This window comes from Poecilia reticulata, chromosome 15 (assembly GCF_904066995.2).
Source record: "Poecilia reticulata chromosome 15, P_reticulata-male-v2, whole genome shotgun sequence".
Classification (NCBI taxonomy): domain Eukaryota; kingdom Metazoa; phylum Chordata; class Actinopteri; order Cyprinodontiformes; family Poeciliidae; genus Poecilia; species Poecilia reticulata.
The window spans coordinates 30,414,134-30,434,475 of NC_088844.1; the positions used below are offsets into that span (position 1 = coordinate 30,414,134).

At 40.4% G+C, this 20,342-nt stretch overlaps 1 protein-coding gene across 8 annotated transcripts in view; it reads right to left on the reverse strand.

Moving 5' to 3' along the window:
• Positions 1-417: 417 nt before the first annotated feature.
• The window catches only part of LOC103477372 (NLR family CARD domain-containing protein 3-like), a 31,346-nt gene continuing 11,421 nt past the window's right edge, over positions 418-20,342 (reverse strand). For 2 of the 8 annotated variants that reach the window (XM_081616559.1, XM_081616564.1), the window contains 5 exons: positions 7,994-9,785; positions 6,402-6,575; positions 3,953-4,126; positions 2,782-2,828; positions 418-2,654 (listed from right to left, as the gene is read on the reverse strand). In XM_081616559.1, the coding sequence (XP_081472685.1) occupies positions 2,104-2,654; positions 2,782-2,828; positions 3,953-4,126; positions 6,402-6,575; positions 7,994-9,785 (2,738 nt within the window). In that variant the 3' untranslated portion in view covers positions 418-2,103. Of the gene's footprint in view, positions 2,655-2,781; positions 2,829-3,952; positions 4,127-6,401; positions 6,576-7,993; positions 9,786-11,291; positions 11,521-11,680; positions 11,760-13,052; positions 13,185-13,849; positions 14,114-15,348; positions 20,282-20,342 lie in introns of those variants that run through there. The other 6 variants (XM_081616563.1, XM_081616561.1, XM_081616562.1 and 3 more) reach the window with 6 other exon arrangements.

Below are 20,342 nucleotides of genomic sequence, written 5' to 3' on the forward strand. Positions count from 1 at the left end.
GTATTGTGAAAAGACTTGCATTGAAGCACCAGCAGTAACGAGCTCTTTATTGGCGCCAAGAAGAGGTGGAAGTGATGCCATGTTTTCTTTATTGTGGTAAAAATCCATGATAAAGTTTCTCGACTGGCAGATGGAGCCTCAGAAATCTAATTAAAATCCTTCAACTCATTCTCAGCAGAAGCTGTGAAAGTTCCTGGATCCAAAAAACCCCAAAAAACAACAGCATGAAGCAGCACTGAGAGGAAATCCAAACTTTAAACCCCAAACCTTCGGCTCGTGGGTTCACTTCTTCACTGATTTTATCTCCTGCTCATTTTCACTCAAGGTTTAAATTATTTTACTCTTAGTTACTCTTATGTAACTGGGGGGAATCTGACGGTGTGATGGACCGAGTTAAAAACAGGAGGAGTCACAGGATTTATTAGAAAAATAGGGTTTTTATTTTAACCCAAAGATTATAAATGACAAGATAAACTGAGCTCATAAAAGAGGTGAAAGAAACAAAACTGAACTCTGGAAAAATGTAAACAAACTGGCTGGACAAACAAACATAACTGACCTAACAAAGAAACGACACACAGGGTTTATATACTGGCTGATCAAACCAATTAAGACACAATACGGGTAAATAAACAGAATACAAACACAAAAACAGATAACAGTACAGCTAAGTTTGGCTAAACTGAAGACCCAAAAATGAAAATCAAAAATATTAAAGTTTAAATACTAATATTTACTTAAATACAAAACTTATGTAAACAAAGAAACTACAAATTAAACTTTAAGTTGATATAAATACATGTTAACTAAATGTACGCGCTAACAATTAGAACAATTGTATCCAAATCAACTAATAAATGTTTTACTGAAACTAAAGTGTTGTGTTTGTATGAAAAATAAATTGTGCATAAAAGAGTTTCTGACTTCAGAGTGTGGCCATGGATTTGGCCATCACAGAGAAATAAACTACTGATCAGGCCTATTAGCAGGGGCGCCTATAGGGGGGAAAGGTTAGGACATTTCCGAAAGCCCCCCCCCACCACAAAACAGGCTTTTTTCAAAATGGGAATGTAAAAAACTGGGGCCCTGTCAATTACAAAATTAGTCGTACAGTGTTTTCTAAAATTGTTTTTAGCAGTAAAAATCAAATGTTACCCTTCCCACACCAAAAAGCACACATCTATATTTTCACTGAACCCCCCTGGATCTGCGTGAAATGGTTCGTTCCTGCTTAGCGCCTCAATGTGGTCATTCCTGTGTCATCACTTAGAGCAGAAGAGCCCAAAGTGGGTCCTGGAGGCCCAAAGTGGGTCCAGGAGGCCCAAAGTGGGTCCTGGAGGCCCAAAGTGGGTCCAGGAGGCCCAAAGTGGGTCCTGGAGGCCCAAAGTGGGTCCTGGAGGCATCCTGCTTGTTTTATTCTGGATCAAATGAGGCTCATTAGAGGCCAAGAGGAACATTGACAAGCTGAGAAGGTTGTTGGTGCAACCAGGAAGTGAATAAAACGTGCAGGATGTCGGCCCTCAGGGACCGACTTTGGGCCCCCTGATTCAGATAGTCTATCGGAGCTTCCTGAGCTCTTCCAGACTGGGCCAGGAAACGGCAAGAGGTTAGTTTTTCTACTCCAAATCTGTAACTCGTCCAAATGTTGACTTGATTCTTCCAGCTGCTTTCATTCTTCAAATGTTGGAGGAACTCTGTAGTTACTAACATCCTCTGCTACCAATATTAGTCAGTAAAAAGGACTTTTGTTCAACTTTATTCTGCCATGTTCATCACCTGAACAGAACCAGAGCAGAACAGTACAAACCCAAGAACATATGGTCCTGCCAAAACAGTGCCCCCTAGTGGATCGACATGTAATACCAACTTAATAAAGGAGTAACAAACCCACTGGTTTACGGTTGTGTTTGATTCATAATAATTGTAACATCAGTATATTTGATGCATGTTTGCTTCTTATTTTGATATCTGACATCATTTAATGTTTCATCATTTAATACTGTATTATGTTATTATGGGGAAAAGAACTTTGAACTGCCTTGTCAATAAACTTGACTTTTACTTTTGACTTTAACAGAGAGAATTTCTCTGACAGGAGAAGCTCTAGTTCTTCAGAAACACTGAAGAACCGGACCCGGACCAGGACCAGAGCCCAAATCCAGCATACAGGGGTTCAGTGAATGTGGTTTTATAGGTGTGAATGTGATTCAGAGAATCAGAAGAAACATTGTAGAAGGACAGGACACCAGCAGGCCAGTCCACATACACTGCTACTCTCTTAGAGGTAAAGACAGAGGAGGAGAAGAGACGTGTTCCCATATCATTGTGCCTGATGTGGTAACCTTCAAGAAAACGATCAGAGTAGACCAGACACCAGGAATGATCGTTCTCTCCAAACACACAGGCTCTAGTCCTTCCTTTCCTCCTGATTCTTCTGTAACTCACTGCTATATCAACTCCTCCACTACACTCGACCTCCCAGTAACAGCGACCAGTCAGACCAGTTGTACAGAGGACATTGTGATAATATTCAAATCTGTCTGGATGATCAGGATATGACTGACGCTCCTCCATAAGTGTCACCTTCCTGTTGCCTTCAGACAGTTTCAGATTTCTGCTCACTGTGTTTGTGTCGATGGTGAGTTGACAGGAATCTGATGGAGAACAAACACAATGCAGCTTCAGTTATTGATCATTTATTGATCTTTGATGATTCCTGAATGAGTGATGTGGCAGTTTGAGCTGCTTTGTTGTCATGAATCAGATGAAAAACACACTTACATCTCCAAGGACCTGGTGTCAACCATCGGACTCCAGCAGGCTCCACCCTGAAAGGAGGAGGGGGGTCAGACCATCAGTTTCTCTCAGCAGCAAACATGAACATTACATGTAACACACACACATTGTCCTCCAGTGAGACAGTCCAACATTTGGACACGTCCACTTGTTGTAAAAAGAACTGAGAGCAGACAGACACCTGGACTGTTATGATGATGGAAACATTGCAAACTGCAGTGAATGTAGGAAGGACAGTTGGTGCTGCAGCTCCAACTCAATGTGTGGATTTTATCTTTACACCTAAAGAGGAGCGAACTAGAGTTATAGATCTAGAGTTCTACATCTAGAGTCAACACACAGCTGCAGTTATTACAACTAAAAACCAGAGATCAGGCTTAACTCTGGGTGCAGTGATGACCTCTGATCTGAACTTTCAGAGCCACATAAAGACAGTCCTATTAATTCCTGCAACAGCGTCTTCACAGGTCTGGCTAATAATTAAATCAAACAGCTGCAGCTGATCCAGAAGCTGCTGCTGCTGTTCTGACTAAAACCAGGAAGATAGAGACATAACACCAGTTTTAAAGTCCCTCCTCTGGCTCCCTGTAGCTCAGAGAATAGACTTTAAAATACTGTTGTTAGTTTATAAATCACTGAACTGTTTAGCACCACAATACATGAAAGATCTGTTATTGCTGTACCAACAGTCTAGACCCCTCAGATCTTCTGGTTCTGGTTCTGCTCTGCATCCCCAGAACCAAACGAGGAGAAGCAGCATTCAGCTTCTATGCACCACAGATTTGGAACAAACTTCCAGAAAACTGCAAGTCAGCTGAAACACTGGGTGCCTTTAAATCTCAAATTAAAACCCATCTTGTTAGAGTTGCTTTTGAAACATAATAAATAAAACATTGACCAACATTTTGGTGTGTAATGACAGCACGTTGAACAATGTAATGTTTCAGTTGTTGATTTTTTTTGTCTTTTTATGATGTAAATCACTTTGAAGTGCCTTGTTACTGAAATGTGGTATACAAATAAACCTGACAGATTGATTCAATTGTTTGACAATTAACTTAAGATTTAACTCATTAAATCATCATCATGTAAATCCAGCCAGAGCTCCACTGCTGTGTTGGGAACTGTTTCCTGTTAGACTCAATATCCTCCATACCTAAGAGTTTCTAGTCTCCAGTTTGGATCCTTCAGTCCAGCCGACAGCAGCTTCACTCCTGAGTCTCCTGGATGATTGTAGCTCAGGTCCAACTCTTTCAGATGGGAGGGGTTAAAGGTCAGAGCTGAGGCCAGGGAAGCACAGCCTTCCTGTGAGATCAGACAGCCTGACAAGCTGCAGACACACAATTCAACACATCATGAGAAACGGAGAATAAAGAACTGGTCAGTTTGAAAAGAAAAGACAATGAAAGTGGAACTTAAGTGGTTAATAATAAAAATATAAAACCGTGTTCTGATTTGTAGATAATAAAAAGGGACGTTTGACACATTTAACAGATGATTCTTCACTAGTTTGGATTGAAACTCAACAAACTGACACAATCTCAGAGGGCAGCCTGTAGTTTTCTTCAAACTGGAATTAAAAGACCAAAGATAAACTAATGATCCCGGTGGATCTGTTGATCTTGTGTTTAAAAAGCTTTAGTGATTTCACACCTGACAGTCCAAGAGGCTCAGTTTGGTTGGGAACCAAACTCACAACATTTGTTACATTTTCAGCTGGTGAAATCCACTTTCACACTGCACTGTCAAATGAACCAAACTCATAGAAAAAATTATGTTCTACAAACAAATGAGGCAATTAGTCAATTTTTTTGTCATTTATTGAAGTTTTAAAAATTACAGCGCCTGCAATGTGTAACAGCAACGGGAAAACAATGCTGATAAACAGGCATAAAGCAACTTTAAACCACTTATATTCTGCTTTTCTTTTCTCTCTGTGTTGGCTTTTCTTTACATGCAGACCCGTTGTCATGGCAACCAAACACCTCGGTTAAAACCACAGAGCAGACCGCATTATACATCAATAGATTAACATTTTTCTGTTAAAAGACCACAATCTATTTTTCCCTGAACTGTTAGACTTGCACATTTATTGTGGCTATATTTTCCCAGAATTCCCTGCACTATCGTTCACTTCCTTTTGGTATGGTCTCCGGTCCGTTTGCATCCCCAGATCTATTCACACTGTGCCAGAGTTCACTTCAACTGAACCCAGACCTCGGCTTTTAGGTGAACCAGAGTTTGTTGTTTGGTTCACATTACAGTTTGATTATGCATTCACATCTCCATAAACAAACCAGACTTTCTAAACAAGCTATCCATCCATCCATCATCATACACACTGATCCCTAGTTGTGTTGTTAGGGGTGCTGGTGCCTTTCTCCAGCAGGGCAAAATGTCTTGTTATAAAAGTAAAATAATTTGCCAATGGGACAAATAAATGTTCGTCAATATTAAGGAAATACTGACTTAAAACAAGCTCCTATATCTTGCTGAAATGTTACCTGTAAATTAGTTTTGTCTTATTTCAAGTTTAATATAATGTTTGCACTGGAAACTAGATTAAAACTAGTTGGTAAGACATTATGTTTTTGTGTTTTGATTTATTTGTGGTAAACTTAGTGTAATATGAATCAGAATCAGCAGTTCAAATATAAGCCAGGAGTTTAATTAGAACAATGAGTAAGATAAACAATTAACACGTAATTATTAACAACATTAGTCTGAATATGGTACTTTAAGAATGTTTTTTGTTGGATTCTACATTTTGTTTAAGAAAATCAGCTTTTTATTCTGTCGTCAGCTAAAATGGAGCTTAAATGGGGATTTATTACCTCTTTGCAAACACAAACGAAAAGTAGATTTAAGCTGCAAAACTCTCCAAAACTAATTTTAACAAAGTTTTAGTCCTTTCTGGTTCACATCCAGTAAGTAAAGAATCAAGGGTCTTGCTGAAAACTTTAGAATATTCTTGCATATTTTTGTGCTAAAGGCTGCTTGGCAGTGCAGTATGAATCTGCTCTGTAGTAGTTTTGCATCATCCATGAATGATCCGTTAAGCATCTGAGTGAACTAACAGAAGGAAATCAGTTTATTAACTGGTTCATTCATTTCTCAGTTCAGATGAAGTCACGTAGAGCTTCAGTGTTTATGACTCTAAATACTTCCGTCTGCCTCTGATTGGTTTACAACAAATACTGAACTCTTTCTCAGCCAATCAGCAGCGATGATTGTTTTCAACCCTTTAGCTCCCGGTCAGATGAATGGAGTTTCAACACTCTGTGCTAAATTATAGTAACGCTTTATTGCCACTAACTGTAACGGTGTTGTAAATATAGAAAAAATTTCATTACTCATGTCTGAAAAAAGCAACAGTGTTAGTAAAACCGCTTTTTAAAAATCCAATAATTCCCATCTTAGATAGCTGTAATCTCACTGACAGAGTCAATATATTAATCTGAGATAAAGAATAAAGCAAAGTATTCACAGGGAATAAAGCTAAGATGAGAAAAATTGACAATTTAAATTTTTAAATAATATTTAAATCATCTCTGACGGCAGCTAAGGACAGAAATCTGGTTTCTCCAGCATTGAGAACATTTTACCTGAGAGTTTTGAGTTTGCAGTTTGGACTCTTCAGTCCAGCAGAGAGAAGCTTCACTCCTGAATCCTGCAGGTTGTTGTTACTCAGGTCCAGTTTTCTGAGACTGGAGGACTGGGAGCTGAGAACTGAGGACAGAGCTTCACAGCTTCTCTCTGAGAGGTTACAGTCACTCAGCCTGAGGAAATGGGGAGAAAATATGGTGTTAAACAATCAGAAATATTTATTCCTTTCCTGTTCTAATTGAAAAGATTGATTGAACTGTCTTATTCTACGTGTCTTTATTTTGCCTTTTATTGTGAACTGAGGACTGTTTCACAAAATCAAGATAGCAGATAAAGCCGGGATATTTTGGATGTCCTGGTTTAATTAAGCCTTGATTCAGTTTCAAAAGCACATTTATTATCATGACAATCTATTCTGTGCAGCTAGCCTGCTTCACATTCAAACAATGTGGAAAAGCACCTCAAAGAACGTTAAACAATAAAACCCCAGGATTAGATTAATTTCCCCAAAATTTTACAAATACCTATAAAAATTATTGTCACCACTTTTTGTTAAAATGGCAGATGAAACAAAAAAATTAAAACAACACAATCAGTTCATCCCAAATCACAGGAATACAACACTAATTTCACTAGAACTCAAAACTAATAAATATCCTGGTCTTTGCTCCAGCTCCAGGTCCATTTCCTTAATCAGTGTATTAAAATAATCACTGATTAATACACTGTAAAGCTGTTGTATCCAGCTTTAACAACCTGGATAAAACAACCATCCTCTATCAAGATGCAGAAAAGCATTTGACCAAATAAATTGGACATTTCTCATGAAAGCGCTGGGAAAATTTGTTTTGGACAGTTATTAATTTAATGGATCAAATTATTTTTACAACAACCTTAAAGCAGCAGTTATAACAAAGAACCTAATTTTGACGAATTTTATACTTCTAAGGCACTAGAAAAGGATGCCTACTATCACCCTCATTATTTGCACTTTTTATCGAATCATTAGCAGCAGCAATCTGTCAAAACCTCAATATCAAAGGATTTCATACCAATAACATAACACAAAATCAGTTTATATACAAATGTACGACTGTTTCTATAAAACCCAAACAAACCAGTTAAAGAACTAATCCATGCGTTTCTTTTTAGGTTGCTGCTGAAACTGGTCCAAACCAGTTCTGTAGGAAGGGATGAGAACTGTGTCATTTGTAAAGCATGTATGTACTCTTTGTTCTCACTTTCACTCTTATGGTGTTCATATGCTGTATTAGGCTTTGGATAAATGTAAAAGACAAGATGTGGATTCTGCGATTCTGGGGAAATGTCCATAACACTCACAAATTGAACTATGCTGTTACATCGTGTAATTTTTGCCAGACTGACACTGGTCTCACTTTCAGCAGGGTAGCTGCAATGCAACATATCAGAAGCTATTACCACCTCAACCCATCTTATTTTACTCATCTTTAGGTTGCTTTTTTGTGAACTGGTTAATTGCACAAAAATTAAAACAACATAAATCAATATTTATCTCATCATCATCAGATTTCTCACTAAAAATAAATTCAGTAACAATCTGTGTCCTTACAGAGCTTTGTTGGAGGCTTTAACCACTGGCAGCAGCCTCAGAAGAGCCTCCTCTGATCCAGAGTATTTCTTCAGGTCAAACTCAACCAGATCTTCTCCTGATGACACTAAGATGAAACACAGAGCTGACCACTGAGCAGGAGACAGTTTATCTGTGGAGAGACTTGGTCTCAGAGACTGTTGGATCTCCTCCACAAGAGAACGATCATTCAGTTCATTCAGACAGTGGAACAGATTGATGCTTTTCTCTGCAGACTCATTCTCACTTATCTTCTCCTTGATGTACTGAACTGTTTTCTGATTGGTCTGTGAGCTACTTCCTGTCTGTGTAATCAGACCTTGTAGGAGTCTCTCATTGGTCTGCAGTGAAAGTCCCAGGAGGAAACGGAGGAACAAGTCCAGGTGTCCATTTGGACTCTCTAAGGCCTGGTCAATGGCTCTCTGATGGAGATCATTTACATATGATTTGCTAAATAATGTAGTGAAGAAATAAGGTTGTGGTTGTGTTTCTTTCATCAGGATGACCCCAGACTTAATGAAGGTCCGATGAACATGAAGAGCAGCCAGAAACTCCTGAACACTCAGATGGACGAAGCAGAACACCTTGGCCTGGTACAGCCCTCTCTCCTCTCTAAAGATCTGTGTGAACACTCCTGAGTACACTGAGGCTGCTCTGATATCGATGCCACACTCTGTCAGGTCTGATTCATAGAAGATCAGGTTTCCTTTCTGCAGCTGATCAAAAGCCAGTTTTCCCAGAGACTTAATTATCTTCCTGCTCTCTGGTCTCCAGTGTGGATCTGTTTCAGTTCCTCCATCATACTTGACCTTCCTCACTTTAGTCAGAACCACCAGGAAGTGGATGTACATCTCAGTCAGGGTTCTGGGCAGCTCTCCTTTCTCTCTGGTCTTTAACACCTCCTCCAGAACTGTAGCAGTGATCCAGCAGAAGACTGGGATGTGGCACATGATGTGGAGGCTTCGTGATGTCTTCATGTGGGAGATGATCCTGCTGCCCTTCTTCTTATTTCTGAATCTCTTCCTGAAATACTCATCCTTCTGTGGGTCAGTGAACCCTCTGACCTCTGTTACCATGCCAACACACTCAGGAGGAATTTGATTGGCTGCTGCAGGTCGTGTGGTTATCCAGAGGAGAGCAGAGGGAAGCAGTTTCCCCCTGATGAGGTTTATCAGCAGAACATCCACTGAGCTGGACTCTGTAGCATCAGTCAGGATCTCCTTATTGTGGAAGTCCAGCGGAATTCTGCTCTCATCCAAGCCATCAAAGATGAACAGAACCTTGAAGTGTTCAAAGCTGCAGATTTCTTTGGTTTCAGTAAAGAAGTGATGAATTAGTTCCACCAAGCTGAACTTTTTCTCTTTCAACACATTCAGCTCTCTGAAGGTGAATGGAAATATGAACTGGATGTTCTGGTGGGCTTTGTCTTCAGCCCAGTCCAGAGTGAACTTCTGTGTTAAGACAGTTTTTCCAATGCCAGCCACTCCCTTTGTCATCACTGTTCTGATTGGTTGATCTCTTCCAGGTGGGACTTTAAAGATGTCTTCTTGTCTGATTGTTGTTTCTAGTCTGTGTGGTTTCCTGGATGCTGTTTCAATCTGTCTGACCTCATGTTCATCATTGACCTCTCCAGTCCCTCCCTCTGTGATGTAGAGCTCTGTGTAGATCTGGTTCAGAAGGGTTGGACTTCCTGCTGTAGCGATTCCCTCAAACACAGACTGGAACTTCTTCTTCAGGCCAGATTTAAGTTGACGTTGACCAACTGCAGGATCTTCTAGATTAACACAAAAAGTAAAATTAGAAAGGAAACAAAATCAACGTCTGTAGATGATTTGAATAAATGTGATTCTACCTCTTATATTAAGGTACCTTAAATATTTAGCACTTTTAATTCTACTTGTTTGACTGAACTAATGTACATTTAATTTACATAGCCAATTTATATGGTTTATATGGGTTTTTACATTAATATAATTTATATTGAACTACTTATATTTATTGAATATGCATACTGACTGTTGAAATTGATTTTATTTGGAATTACATACAGTGCAGAGGGCTACGCATAAAATTTTTGTGCACAGTAGAAACAGCTTGATTGGTTTAATTTTTTTATTAAATTAATAGTTCTGTTTTATTATTAGTATGTTAAAACATTTTTTCCATCCATCCATCCATTTTCTTCCGCTTATCCGGGGTCGGGTCGCGGGGGCAGCAACTTCAGAAGGGAGGCCCAGACTTCCCTCTCCCCAGCCACTTCTTCCAGCTCCTCCGGGGGAATCCCAAGGTGTTCCCAGGCCAGCCGAGAGACGTAATCCCTCCAGCGTGTCCTGGGTCTCCCCTCCTCCCGGTGGGACGTGCCCGGAACAACTCACCAGGGAGGCGTCCAGGAGGCATCCTGACCAGATGCCCGAGCCACCTCAACCAGCTCCTCTCGACGTGGAGGAGCAGCGGCTCTACTCTGAGTCCCTCCCGGATGACCGAGCTTCTCACCCTATCTCTAAGGGAGAGCCCAGCCACCCTGCGGAGGAAACCCATTTCGGCCGCTTGTACCCGTGATCTCGTTCTTTCGGTCATGACCCAAAGCTCATGACCATAGATGAGGGTGGGAACGTAGATCGACCGGTAAATCGAGAGCTTCGCTTTTTGGCTCAGCTCACTCTTCACCACGACGGACCGGTACGCGCCCGCTTCACGGCAGACGCTGCCCCAATCCGCCTGTCGATCTCCCGCTCCCTTCTTCCCTCATTCGTGAACAAGATCCCCAGATACTTAAACTCCTCCACTTGAGGCAGGACGACCCCCTTGACCCGGAGAAGGCACTCTACCCTTTTCCGGCTCAAGACCATGGCCTCGGATTTGGAGGCACTGAGCCTCATCCCGGCCGCTTCACACTCGGCTGCGAACCGCTCCAGTGAGAGCTGCAGATCACGTTCCGATGAAGCCAACAGGACCACATCATCCGCAAAAAGCAGAGATGCGATCCCAAGGCCACCAAAACGGATCCCCTCAACACCTCGGCTGCGCCTAGAAATTCTGTCCATAAAAGTAATGAACAGAATCAGTGACAAAGGGCAGCCTTGGCGGAGTCCAACTCTCACCGGAAACGAGCCCGACTTACTGCCGGCAATGCGGATCAGACTCTGACACCGGTCATACACTTTTAGAATCAGGAAATAACTCAAAACATCCCCAAATAACCTTGTTTCTACTTTTGGTGTGGCCAGTCAAAAATGTGTAATTTCTCCATCAGGTTAAATCTTTGTAGAAATCCTCTTACTGCTCTGCAGATGGTCAGCCAGCTCCTCCTGCTTCATCCTCTTCAGGAAGTTCAGTGTGATCTTCCTCACTGCCTCTCTGCTGCTCCTCCTCTGCTCTTCATCCTCACCTTCCAACTCCTCCTCATCATCTCTCTGACTCTCTGAACATTCTGGGTCATCTGGACTCAGAACCTTTTGGATCTTCTTCAGCTCATTCTTCACAAAAGTAACAATGTTTTCCTCCAGCAGCTGGGACAGAATAATACATGAAGGAAACATCAGACTGAAGTCATGGAGCCAAACATCAGGTCCATGTTGGACAGACTGACAGTCCTCTGGTCTATAAAGTGCAGCATGGAGATGACTGTGAACAGAACCATGGAAAAGTAGTTGTTGTTCATGTACAGACCATAAATATGGAGTCCAGCTGTGCTTGATGCTGCTGGGCAGACGGATTACTGGGAACCTCTGAGTTCTGCTGGTCCACTCTGTGGAGGAACCAGGAACAATTAGGAAGGCAGGAAATATTCATACAGCAGTTTTCACTGAGGAAATTACCAAGAGTTTCACAGTAAAAATCCCCCAAACAGGAAAAACAGCATCACGCAGCAAATGGTTAATGAGAAATGGCTTGTACATGTCTAGCACTTCATCAAGTCCAGAAGACCTCAAAGTGCTTCACTCTACATTAATTCATTCATGCACACACTCCTACACTGTTGGTGGAAAGCTACTAGATAGTAGTTACAGCTGCTCTTGGGAAGCCTGTCAGAAAAACAGTACAACGCAGTACATGAACACAATATAAAGAAGGTAAAAGAAGAAGATGAATTAAAGATGAAGACCAGAAACATCAGAATCACCCATCAGACATTTTAAAAACTGGCACTTCAAACTGTGCACACTGTCAGCAGATTTGAGGAATCAGCGACTTGTTCATTTACATCCGACTGGATGCAAGCCAAGAAAAAAACACATAAACAGCAGTTCTCAAACCCAAGTGTCTCAGCTGCCAGCCTCCAGAATGGGAAAAGACTTGTGAATAGGTCTTAAAATGTCTTAAAGAAAAAAACAATAATGATTTGGTTGTTTGATTTCACCTTGTTTTGCTAACAAGCTGTTCATGAACAATATTTTGAAGTATTCAGACCTGAGCATAGCTGAACACATTTTTGATATTGTTTAATTCAGTAAGCTAGTCTGAAGCTCAATTGAAAATAAATAAATCCATTGAGATATTTAAGAGCTGAAGAATGCCACAACTCTAAACTCTTGAGGGAGTAAAACTAGTCACTGGTTAAGATTTCAGCCTTGCTATGTTGATCTCTCCTTATTAAACAGCTCTATGATCTTTGATCAGTTGGTCCATCACACTTTTTGGAACAATGATAACAGTTGTCAAACCAAATTCTACTTTTGAAATCATACACTTAGAGCTATAATAAAACTTTAACTATTGTATCAAAGATTTATAACGAGTCATCCTTTCAAAGATGAATCATGTTGATCATCCAGATCAGGAAATGTGTTGGAAGTTGGTGATTCTCTCCATCTGTGTCCTCCTGGAGCCCAGAGCTCTAACCAACAGGCTGCTGTCACTCAGCTGCTTCTGCATCACTGACTTGCTGTCTGGAAGAAACACTGAACCAGGCTGAGCTGCTCTGTTCAGTCTGGATGAAGCAGCAAAGAGGAGCAGCAGCTTCATCACCACGTCTGTTTGGGCCTGATGTAGTGAATGCTGTGTGAAAAGGGCTGTGGACACTTAGAGATGGTGACCTCACCTCTGACCTTTGCTTTGGCTCTCATCTTCCCCACACAGAGTGGTTTTAGAGGGAGGGACTCCCTCCTCTCTGTCCTCACACTGATCCATGCTGCTGAATTCACTTCAGCTCACACACACTTTGTAGCTTCACCTGCAGAGGAAACACACATCATTCATCAGCTCTGATCATCTTTACATCATTAGAGCTGGAAACAGATCAGCTGCTCCTCCTCTGATTGGCTCTTCTTCTCTGCCGCCTATCAGAGGAAGCTGCATCAGCTGCTGCACTTCTACCATCAGTCCACCAGATGGAGACATGGAGCAACATTTACATTCACTGATTCAACCTGCACTTCTACCATCAGTCCACTAGATGGAGACATGGAGCTACATTTACATTCACTGATTCAGTCTATGAAATAAAATAGTTCCTGATGTTCAATCAAACTCTACAAGTGGAATATCTGGTCCATCAAATATGAACTATTCAACAATTTACTTCTAGTCTTTGACTAATGTCGACTAGGTTGAAGTTTTGGACGGGACCATTAATGGAGGAAACCAGAGTTTGATTCCAGGAAATAAAAACTTGAAGCAGTTTGTTCAGAGAAGAAAAGAAAGAAACATCCAATCAAACATGTTCATCCTGTTGATTCCAGTTCATCAATAATCTAATAATCCTGTAGTTTAACCTCCATCCAGCAGAGATGAAATTTGAGCTGGAATCAGAAGTGAACATTTTCTCCAAACATCACAGAGAAACAAGCAGTAAAGTTCCTGAAGACAAAGTTCAAGAAGGAAACAAAACAAACTTACAGTTTGTTCAAACAGTCCAAAGAGTTGAAGATCATCTGAACAGACTGAGACCCAACAGAAAAACAGTAGAACCGGACTGGAGAGCTGGACAGGTGAATCCAAACTGAAAGTAAAGTTGAGGATTGTTGTGTAACTGATCACATCACAGCTCACCTGGTTTGTAGTTTTTTCTTTCAGAACCAGGAAGTAGAAGGTCTGCAGTGAAATCAGAGGCAGGTTGATAAAGGCCCGGTGTCCCAACACTCAGTGCCGCCCTACGGCTTTCTGTGAAGTGTGGATTCAGTCAAAGTCACTTCAGGTTTCAAGTGTGCAGCTTTACAAGCAGCAACAATGTGAGAATTGGGACAGAAGGTCCCCGTGTCGTAACCTTAGCATCCAAAATGGCGGACTGGTCACTGTTTAGGCATTGTGTTGCTAAAAAGTACAACTGCCGCACAGAAACTGACAAGAAGTGAATAAATGTTAAAATGGCAAAGATATCAGATAAATCATATAAAACCACAAGTACATTATGATCAATAATTTAAATAATTTAAAGAATCAAACTTAAAATAGGACAAAATGTAAAGGTGTGTGTGAAATGTGTGTGTGAAGTGTGTGTGTGGTGTGTGTGAGGTATGTGAGGTGTGTGTGTGGTGTGTGTGATGTATGTGTGTGGTGTGTGTGAGGTGTGTGAAGTGTGTGTGTGAGGTGTGTGAAGTGTGTGTGTGAGGTGTGTGTGAAGTGTGTGTGTGAAGTTTCAGTCCTTTGTTGATGTTTCAGTTAAATGTCAGTTTGTTAAATGATCCAAACAACCAGACCAGGAGTTTTGCTCCCATCTAATCCTCATTATTGTAGATTCATTCATTCATTCATTCATTCATTCATTCATTCATTCATTTATTCTTTCTTTCATTCATTCATTCACTAAAGGCTTTTATTTACCTGACGAAGAGTTAATCTGGTGATTAAGTGTCTTATTTTATTCACTCAGTCACTCTAATCCTAATCTAATCCAAAATCTCATTGCGGCTCAAATAAAAATATTCTAACATCTGAAAAAGAAAAGTATCAATAAAAGTTAAGATTTTATGTTTAATTATAACTTAATGTGAGAAAATGTAGAAATTAATTTATGAATGAAAAAACTAAACAACCAAACATGATAAAAAATTTTATGTTTGAATTTTATATTGATGAAACAAATAAAGTTAGTTAATATCTCCCGACAGATATTCATCTGAGGGTTTCAGAGCGTCGCCGTGGAAACCCAGACAACTCAGAGCGTCGCCGTGGAAACCCAGACAACTCAGAGCGTCGCCGTGGAAACCCAGACAACTCAGAGCGTCGCCGTGGAAACCCAGACAACTCAGAGCCTGTTACTGGAAATCATTTCAGCACAAACTGGACAATTTGAGCTAAATGAAGTTTAAACGATGATGTTCTGGTTCCAAAATTCACCTAAATACACTGAAATCTGACGACGTTCAGATATTTAGATCAAGAAGCATCAGACACGATTTTTTTCCCCATGATTTTAAAATTTTATTGGTTAAACGATGAAACTGAACAACAATTATCCTGACAATAACCTAACACACACAAAATAAACAAAACTAAAGAATGTGAAAGCCTCACTCCAGTGTAAATAACTTCCTCAGTTTGTCTCATAAAGATAAAACTCATCGTCTGAAAGCTTCTGTGGCTCATTTCATTCTGACTGAAGAGAAAACAGGCTGGTCAGCAGATGGACCCACCAGGTTTGGTTCTGAAGGTGATCAGGAGACGATCAGGTCCATCAGCAGCTGATCCAGGTGAGCCGCTACCTGAGGATCTCTGATGGAGAACATCTGAAAGGTTCAGAGGGAGGATTGATCACAGATCAGATGGATCTGATGGCTGATCAGCTTTAGATTAACCAGACTGATCATCCTGGATCTGAGCAGGATGATCAGTACCGGTACCGGTAGAGCCCAACAGTACCGGTACCGGTCCAGCTGCAGCCAGTGGAGCCGCCCGCTTTGTGAAAGCGCCTTATGGACAGAAAGCATCTCTGGCGACAGGGTGGACCAGCAGCTGCTCCATTTCTCACAAATTGGGATTTATAAAGGAAAGGCGCACGGCTTTATGCATCCAGATGTTTTTGTGTGCCGCACTTTTCTAAAATTGTCTGTACCCCAAGTTTTAGTGTGAAAACTGCAAACTCTTTCATACATAAGACCCCTGAACATACCAAGAGCTGCTGCCTCTCTGGGAGGAAGCAGCACTTTCACAGTGTGTAGACTGTTTATTTTTTCCAACATTACCTTTATTGGTTTTACAACAATGCTTTCAATAATATACAAGACATAACTGCGCTAAAAAGGTAGCTAAAATATTGTCCAGGATTCAACTTGTCTTTCCTTGCCAGTAAAGACATTGAGATTTTAGAGCAGCACCTACTGGATACAGTGTATGAGAAAAGAAATCAACTCCCCGAACCCCCAACGCCCTGACAACCCTGAGAAAAAACAACAACTACAGTAACAACAGTTTCTCTATTTTCAGGAGTTAGCCCAAATTATTTTAGTATTGTGCATGGTTCAAAAAATACAAACTTGAATGTATTTTTTAAAGTAAAGAAGTATACAAATAAAGGACATTGTCTTAGGACACTGCACTGCAGGGGGCCACCAGTAACTGTCCCTCATCCACCCCTCATATCCATGCTCACTATATATTACATAAGAGGACCCCAAATATTTGGAAATAGCGATAGTTTCCCTTTTATAATGCAAGCAATCTTTTCCAATGGTAATGTCTGGGATGGCACCATTATTATACTCATTAAGCTTTTCTGGCGTCACATATGTTCTCATTAGCCAATTATATTGCAGAACTTTGAGGCGTATTGGTAGTTTGTGCTTCAGCACACGCCTTCTCCCCGTCCTCTGAAGGCAAGTTCTCCTGTAAATCCTCCCTCCAGGCATTGAGCTTCCATAAAGACTCAGAGGATCCCTCCACTATCATACGGGAGGTACAAAAGTGTTAAACGTAGCCTGAGTCGTCTATTATTCTATGAAAATATTTTTTTATTGCCGAGAGTAAATTGGCAGGAAGCGGCAGTGGGATGTTCTAAAACAAATACAAAAGTCTGGGCATGTTGGATTTAAGAACATTGATTTGTGCTAAAAGTGAAAAGGGCAGGTTGTTCCATCTGTCTACAGAGGCAGTAATTGAGTCTATCATGGGGTTATAGTTAACTGCAACAATGTCATTTATACATGGTACTCTCCTAATCCCCAAATATGTAAAACAGTTTACCTTTTTGAATTGGAAAGCATTCCCCACACTGTTTCTTTCTTCTGAATTAAGTAACATTAACAAAGACTTGTCTTTATTTACTTTACATCCTGATATTCTTCCAAATGTGTTATTAGATCTAACAAGGCTGGAATAGAATCTTTCAGTTTTTCCAAAAAAGAATGACATCGTCAGCAAATAAAGCAATTCGAAGTTCCTGTTTGTCATGAGGTGGTAGGTTACGGTGAGGAAGTGGACGAGGCTTGACCCAGGATGTAGTGAAAATATGATGAATTTAATGATAATGATCCAAACAGAGAACAGCACGGGGAAACAGGCATCAACGGGAACAGACCAATAGACAAGGACCCGACGAAGAACACAGACAACAGGTGAGACTAAATACACACGGGGCAATCACGGGAACGAGACACACCTGGGAGACAATCAACGGGGAAAGACGCAGAGACAGGACTAACAGGGAACAGGATCACACAGAAACTCGAAAATAAACACATAGAAATACGGATCACGACACTGTTGGCCTATTGTCAAACCTGTTGTGTTTTTATGAGACCGCACCGCAATGGCAAACGGTTCTATTGCCAGAATAAATAATAAGGGGGACAGAGGGCACCCCTGCCTGCAACCTCGCTTAATTTTGAATGATTTAGATATAACTCCATTTGTTACTATTTCAGCATAAGGCTCATTGTATAAAAGTTTAACCCACCAACAGAAATTGTCCTCACAGCCAAATCTTCTCAATATCTCAAATAAATAGAGCCATTCAACTCTATCTATCAAAGGCCTTTTCGGCATCCAATGATAACAAAGCTGTGTCTGTTTTTTCATCCATATAATAAATAATATCCAACACTCGTCTCACATTATGAAATCCCTGTCTTCCTACAATAAACCCATTTTGGTCACAAGTAATTATTTCGGGCAATATTCTCTCCAATCTTCGAGCCAAAATTTTACATAGAATCTTTAAATTGACTTTAAGACTTATTGGTCTTAGATTTTCACATTTATTACAAGGTTTGCCAGGTTTGGGCAGCAAAGTAATCAAGGCTCGTCTTAACGAGGCAGGAAGAATTCCCTTTTCAAATGAGTCCAACTACATGTCAAAAAGCAGGTCTAGCAGTTTAGCTTTACATTTCTTATACAATTCTGTCAGCTGTCCATCTGGGCCTGGGGCTTTATTTATTTTCAAATGATCTACTGCTATAGATATTTCTTCTTTAGTTATAGCTGCACTGAGATCTGTACTCATTCATTCTGAGATATTGGTAATTTGGAGGATATCTAAGAAAACATTCTGCTCTTGTTCCTTCTGCGTTATGTCTGAGCTGTTTAAAAAGACCTTAAAAATGTCATTGATTTCTAATGGATCAGTGATAATCTGTCCCTCGTTATTTTCGACTGAAGTAATATCTTTCTCATTTTGTAATTGTCGTAGTCGCCAGGCTAATAAATTCCCTAACTTTTCCCCTGGATCACAGAACGACTGCTTAAGACGTAGAAGTTGTGAGGCGGCTTTAGAGGCAGAAAGTTCGTTATACTGTGTTTAGTAGTGTGTAGACTGTTAAACATAAAATCACTACAGACTGGAGGAAGTGGTGCTTTGCAACTGTGATATCTAATTGTCTCACAAATCAAATGGACACTGGCTGAGTGAATTTTTGAATGTAATAAATTTGCAACGAGTCAGAGAGAGAGGCTCATACCACACATTTCTGGGTTGATCCATTTTTTACCATGTTTTCTTTGTGTGGAAAACATGGTAAAAATCCATGGTAAAAGTTTTCCCCAATGGGCAGATGGAGCATCAAAAATCTAATTAAAATCCTTAAACTCATTCTTGGTAGATCCAGTATGAAGCAGCAACACTGAGACAAAATCCAAAATTTAAAACTCCAAACCTTTGGCCTGCGAGTTGGCCTCATCAGGTTTGTGATTTTACAATCTCCTGCTCATTTAAGGTTTAAATTATTTCACTCTTAGTTACTCTTATTTACATGTGGGGGAATCTGTCAACGCTGGCTAATAAACTACTGATAATAATTTTGCCGTTCTCACTAAAACCAGAAAGATAGTAGAAAGTAGAATCCCAGTTCTACTCCCTGTAGCTCAGAAAATAGACTTTAAAATACTGTTAGTTTATAAATCACTGAATGGTTTAGCACCACAATACATTAAAGATCTGCTGTTGTATGAACCTTCCAGACCCCTCAGGTTCTGGTTCTGGTTCTGCTCTGCATCAGAACTAAACGAGGAGAAGCAGCATTCAGCTTCTATGCATCACAAATCTGGAACAAACTTCCAGAAAACTGTAAATCAGCTGAAACACTGAGCTCCTGTAAATCAACCCACCTGTTTGCAGTTGTCTTTGATTCATAATAATTGTAACATTGATCAATATACCTGATGCATGTCTGCTTCATTATTTTGTCATCAGACAACATTTAATGTTTCATAATTTAATACTGTATTATGTTATTATGGGGAAAAGAACTTTGAACTACCTTGTGGCTGAATTGTGCTTTAAAAATAAACTTTACTTTTATTTCTGACTTTAACGGCGAGTTTATCTGACAGGAGAAGACCCTTTAGACTTTTTAAACGTTTTAGACTCAACTCAGCTCAGAAACACAGAAGAACCAGAACTGGACCAGAGCCCAAACCCAGCATAGAGAGGTTCAGTGAATGTGGTGTTGAAGGTGTAAAGATGGATCAGAGAGTCAGAGGAAACTCTGTAGAAGGACAGAATGCCAGCAGGACAGTCCACATACACTGCTATTCTGCTAAAGACAGAGGAGGAAGGGAGATATGTTCTCATGTCATTGTGCCTGACAAAGTGACCATCATTAGAGCAGTACAGACACCAGGAATGATCGTTCTCTCCAAACACACACTCTCTATTCTCTCCTTTCCTCATGATTCTTCTGTAACTCACTGCTATATCAACTCCTCCTCTCCACTCGACCTCCCAGTAACAGCGACCAGTCAGACCAGTTGTAGACAGGACATTGTGATGACATTCAAATCTGTCTGGATGATCAGGATATGACTGACGCTCCTTCACACGTGTCACATTCCTGTTGTCTTCACAAACTTTGAGGTATTGATTCAATGAGTTTGTGTCAATGGTGAGTTGACAGGAATCTGATGGAGAACAAACACAATGCAGCTTCAGTTATTGATCATTTATTGATCTTTGATTTCT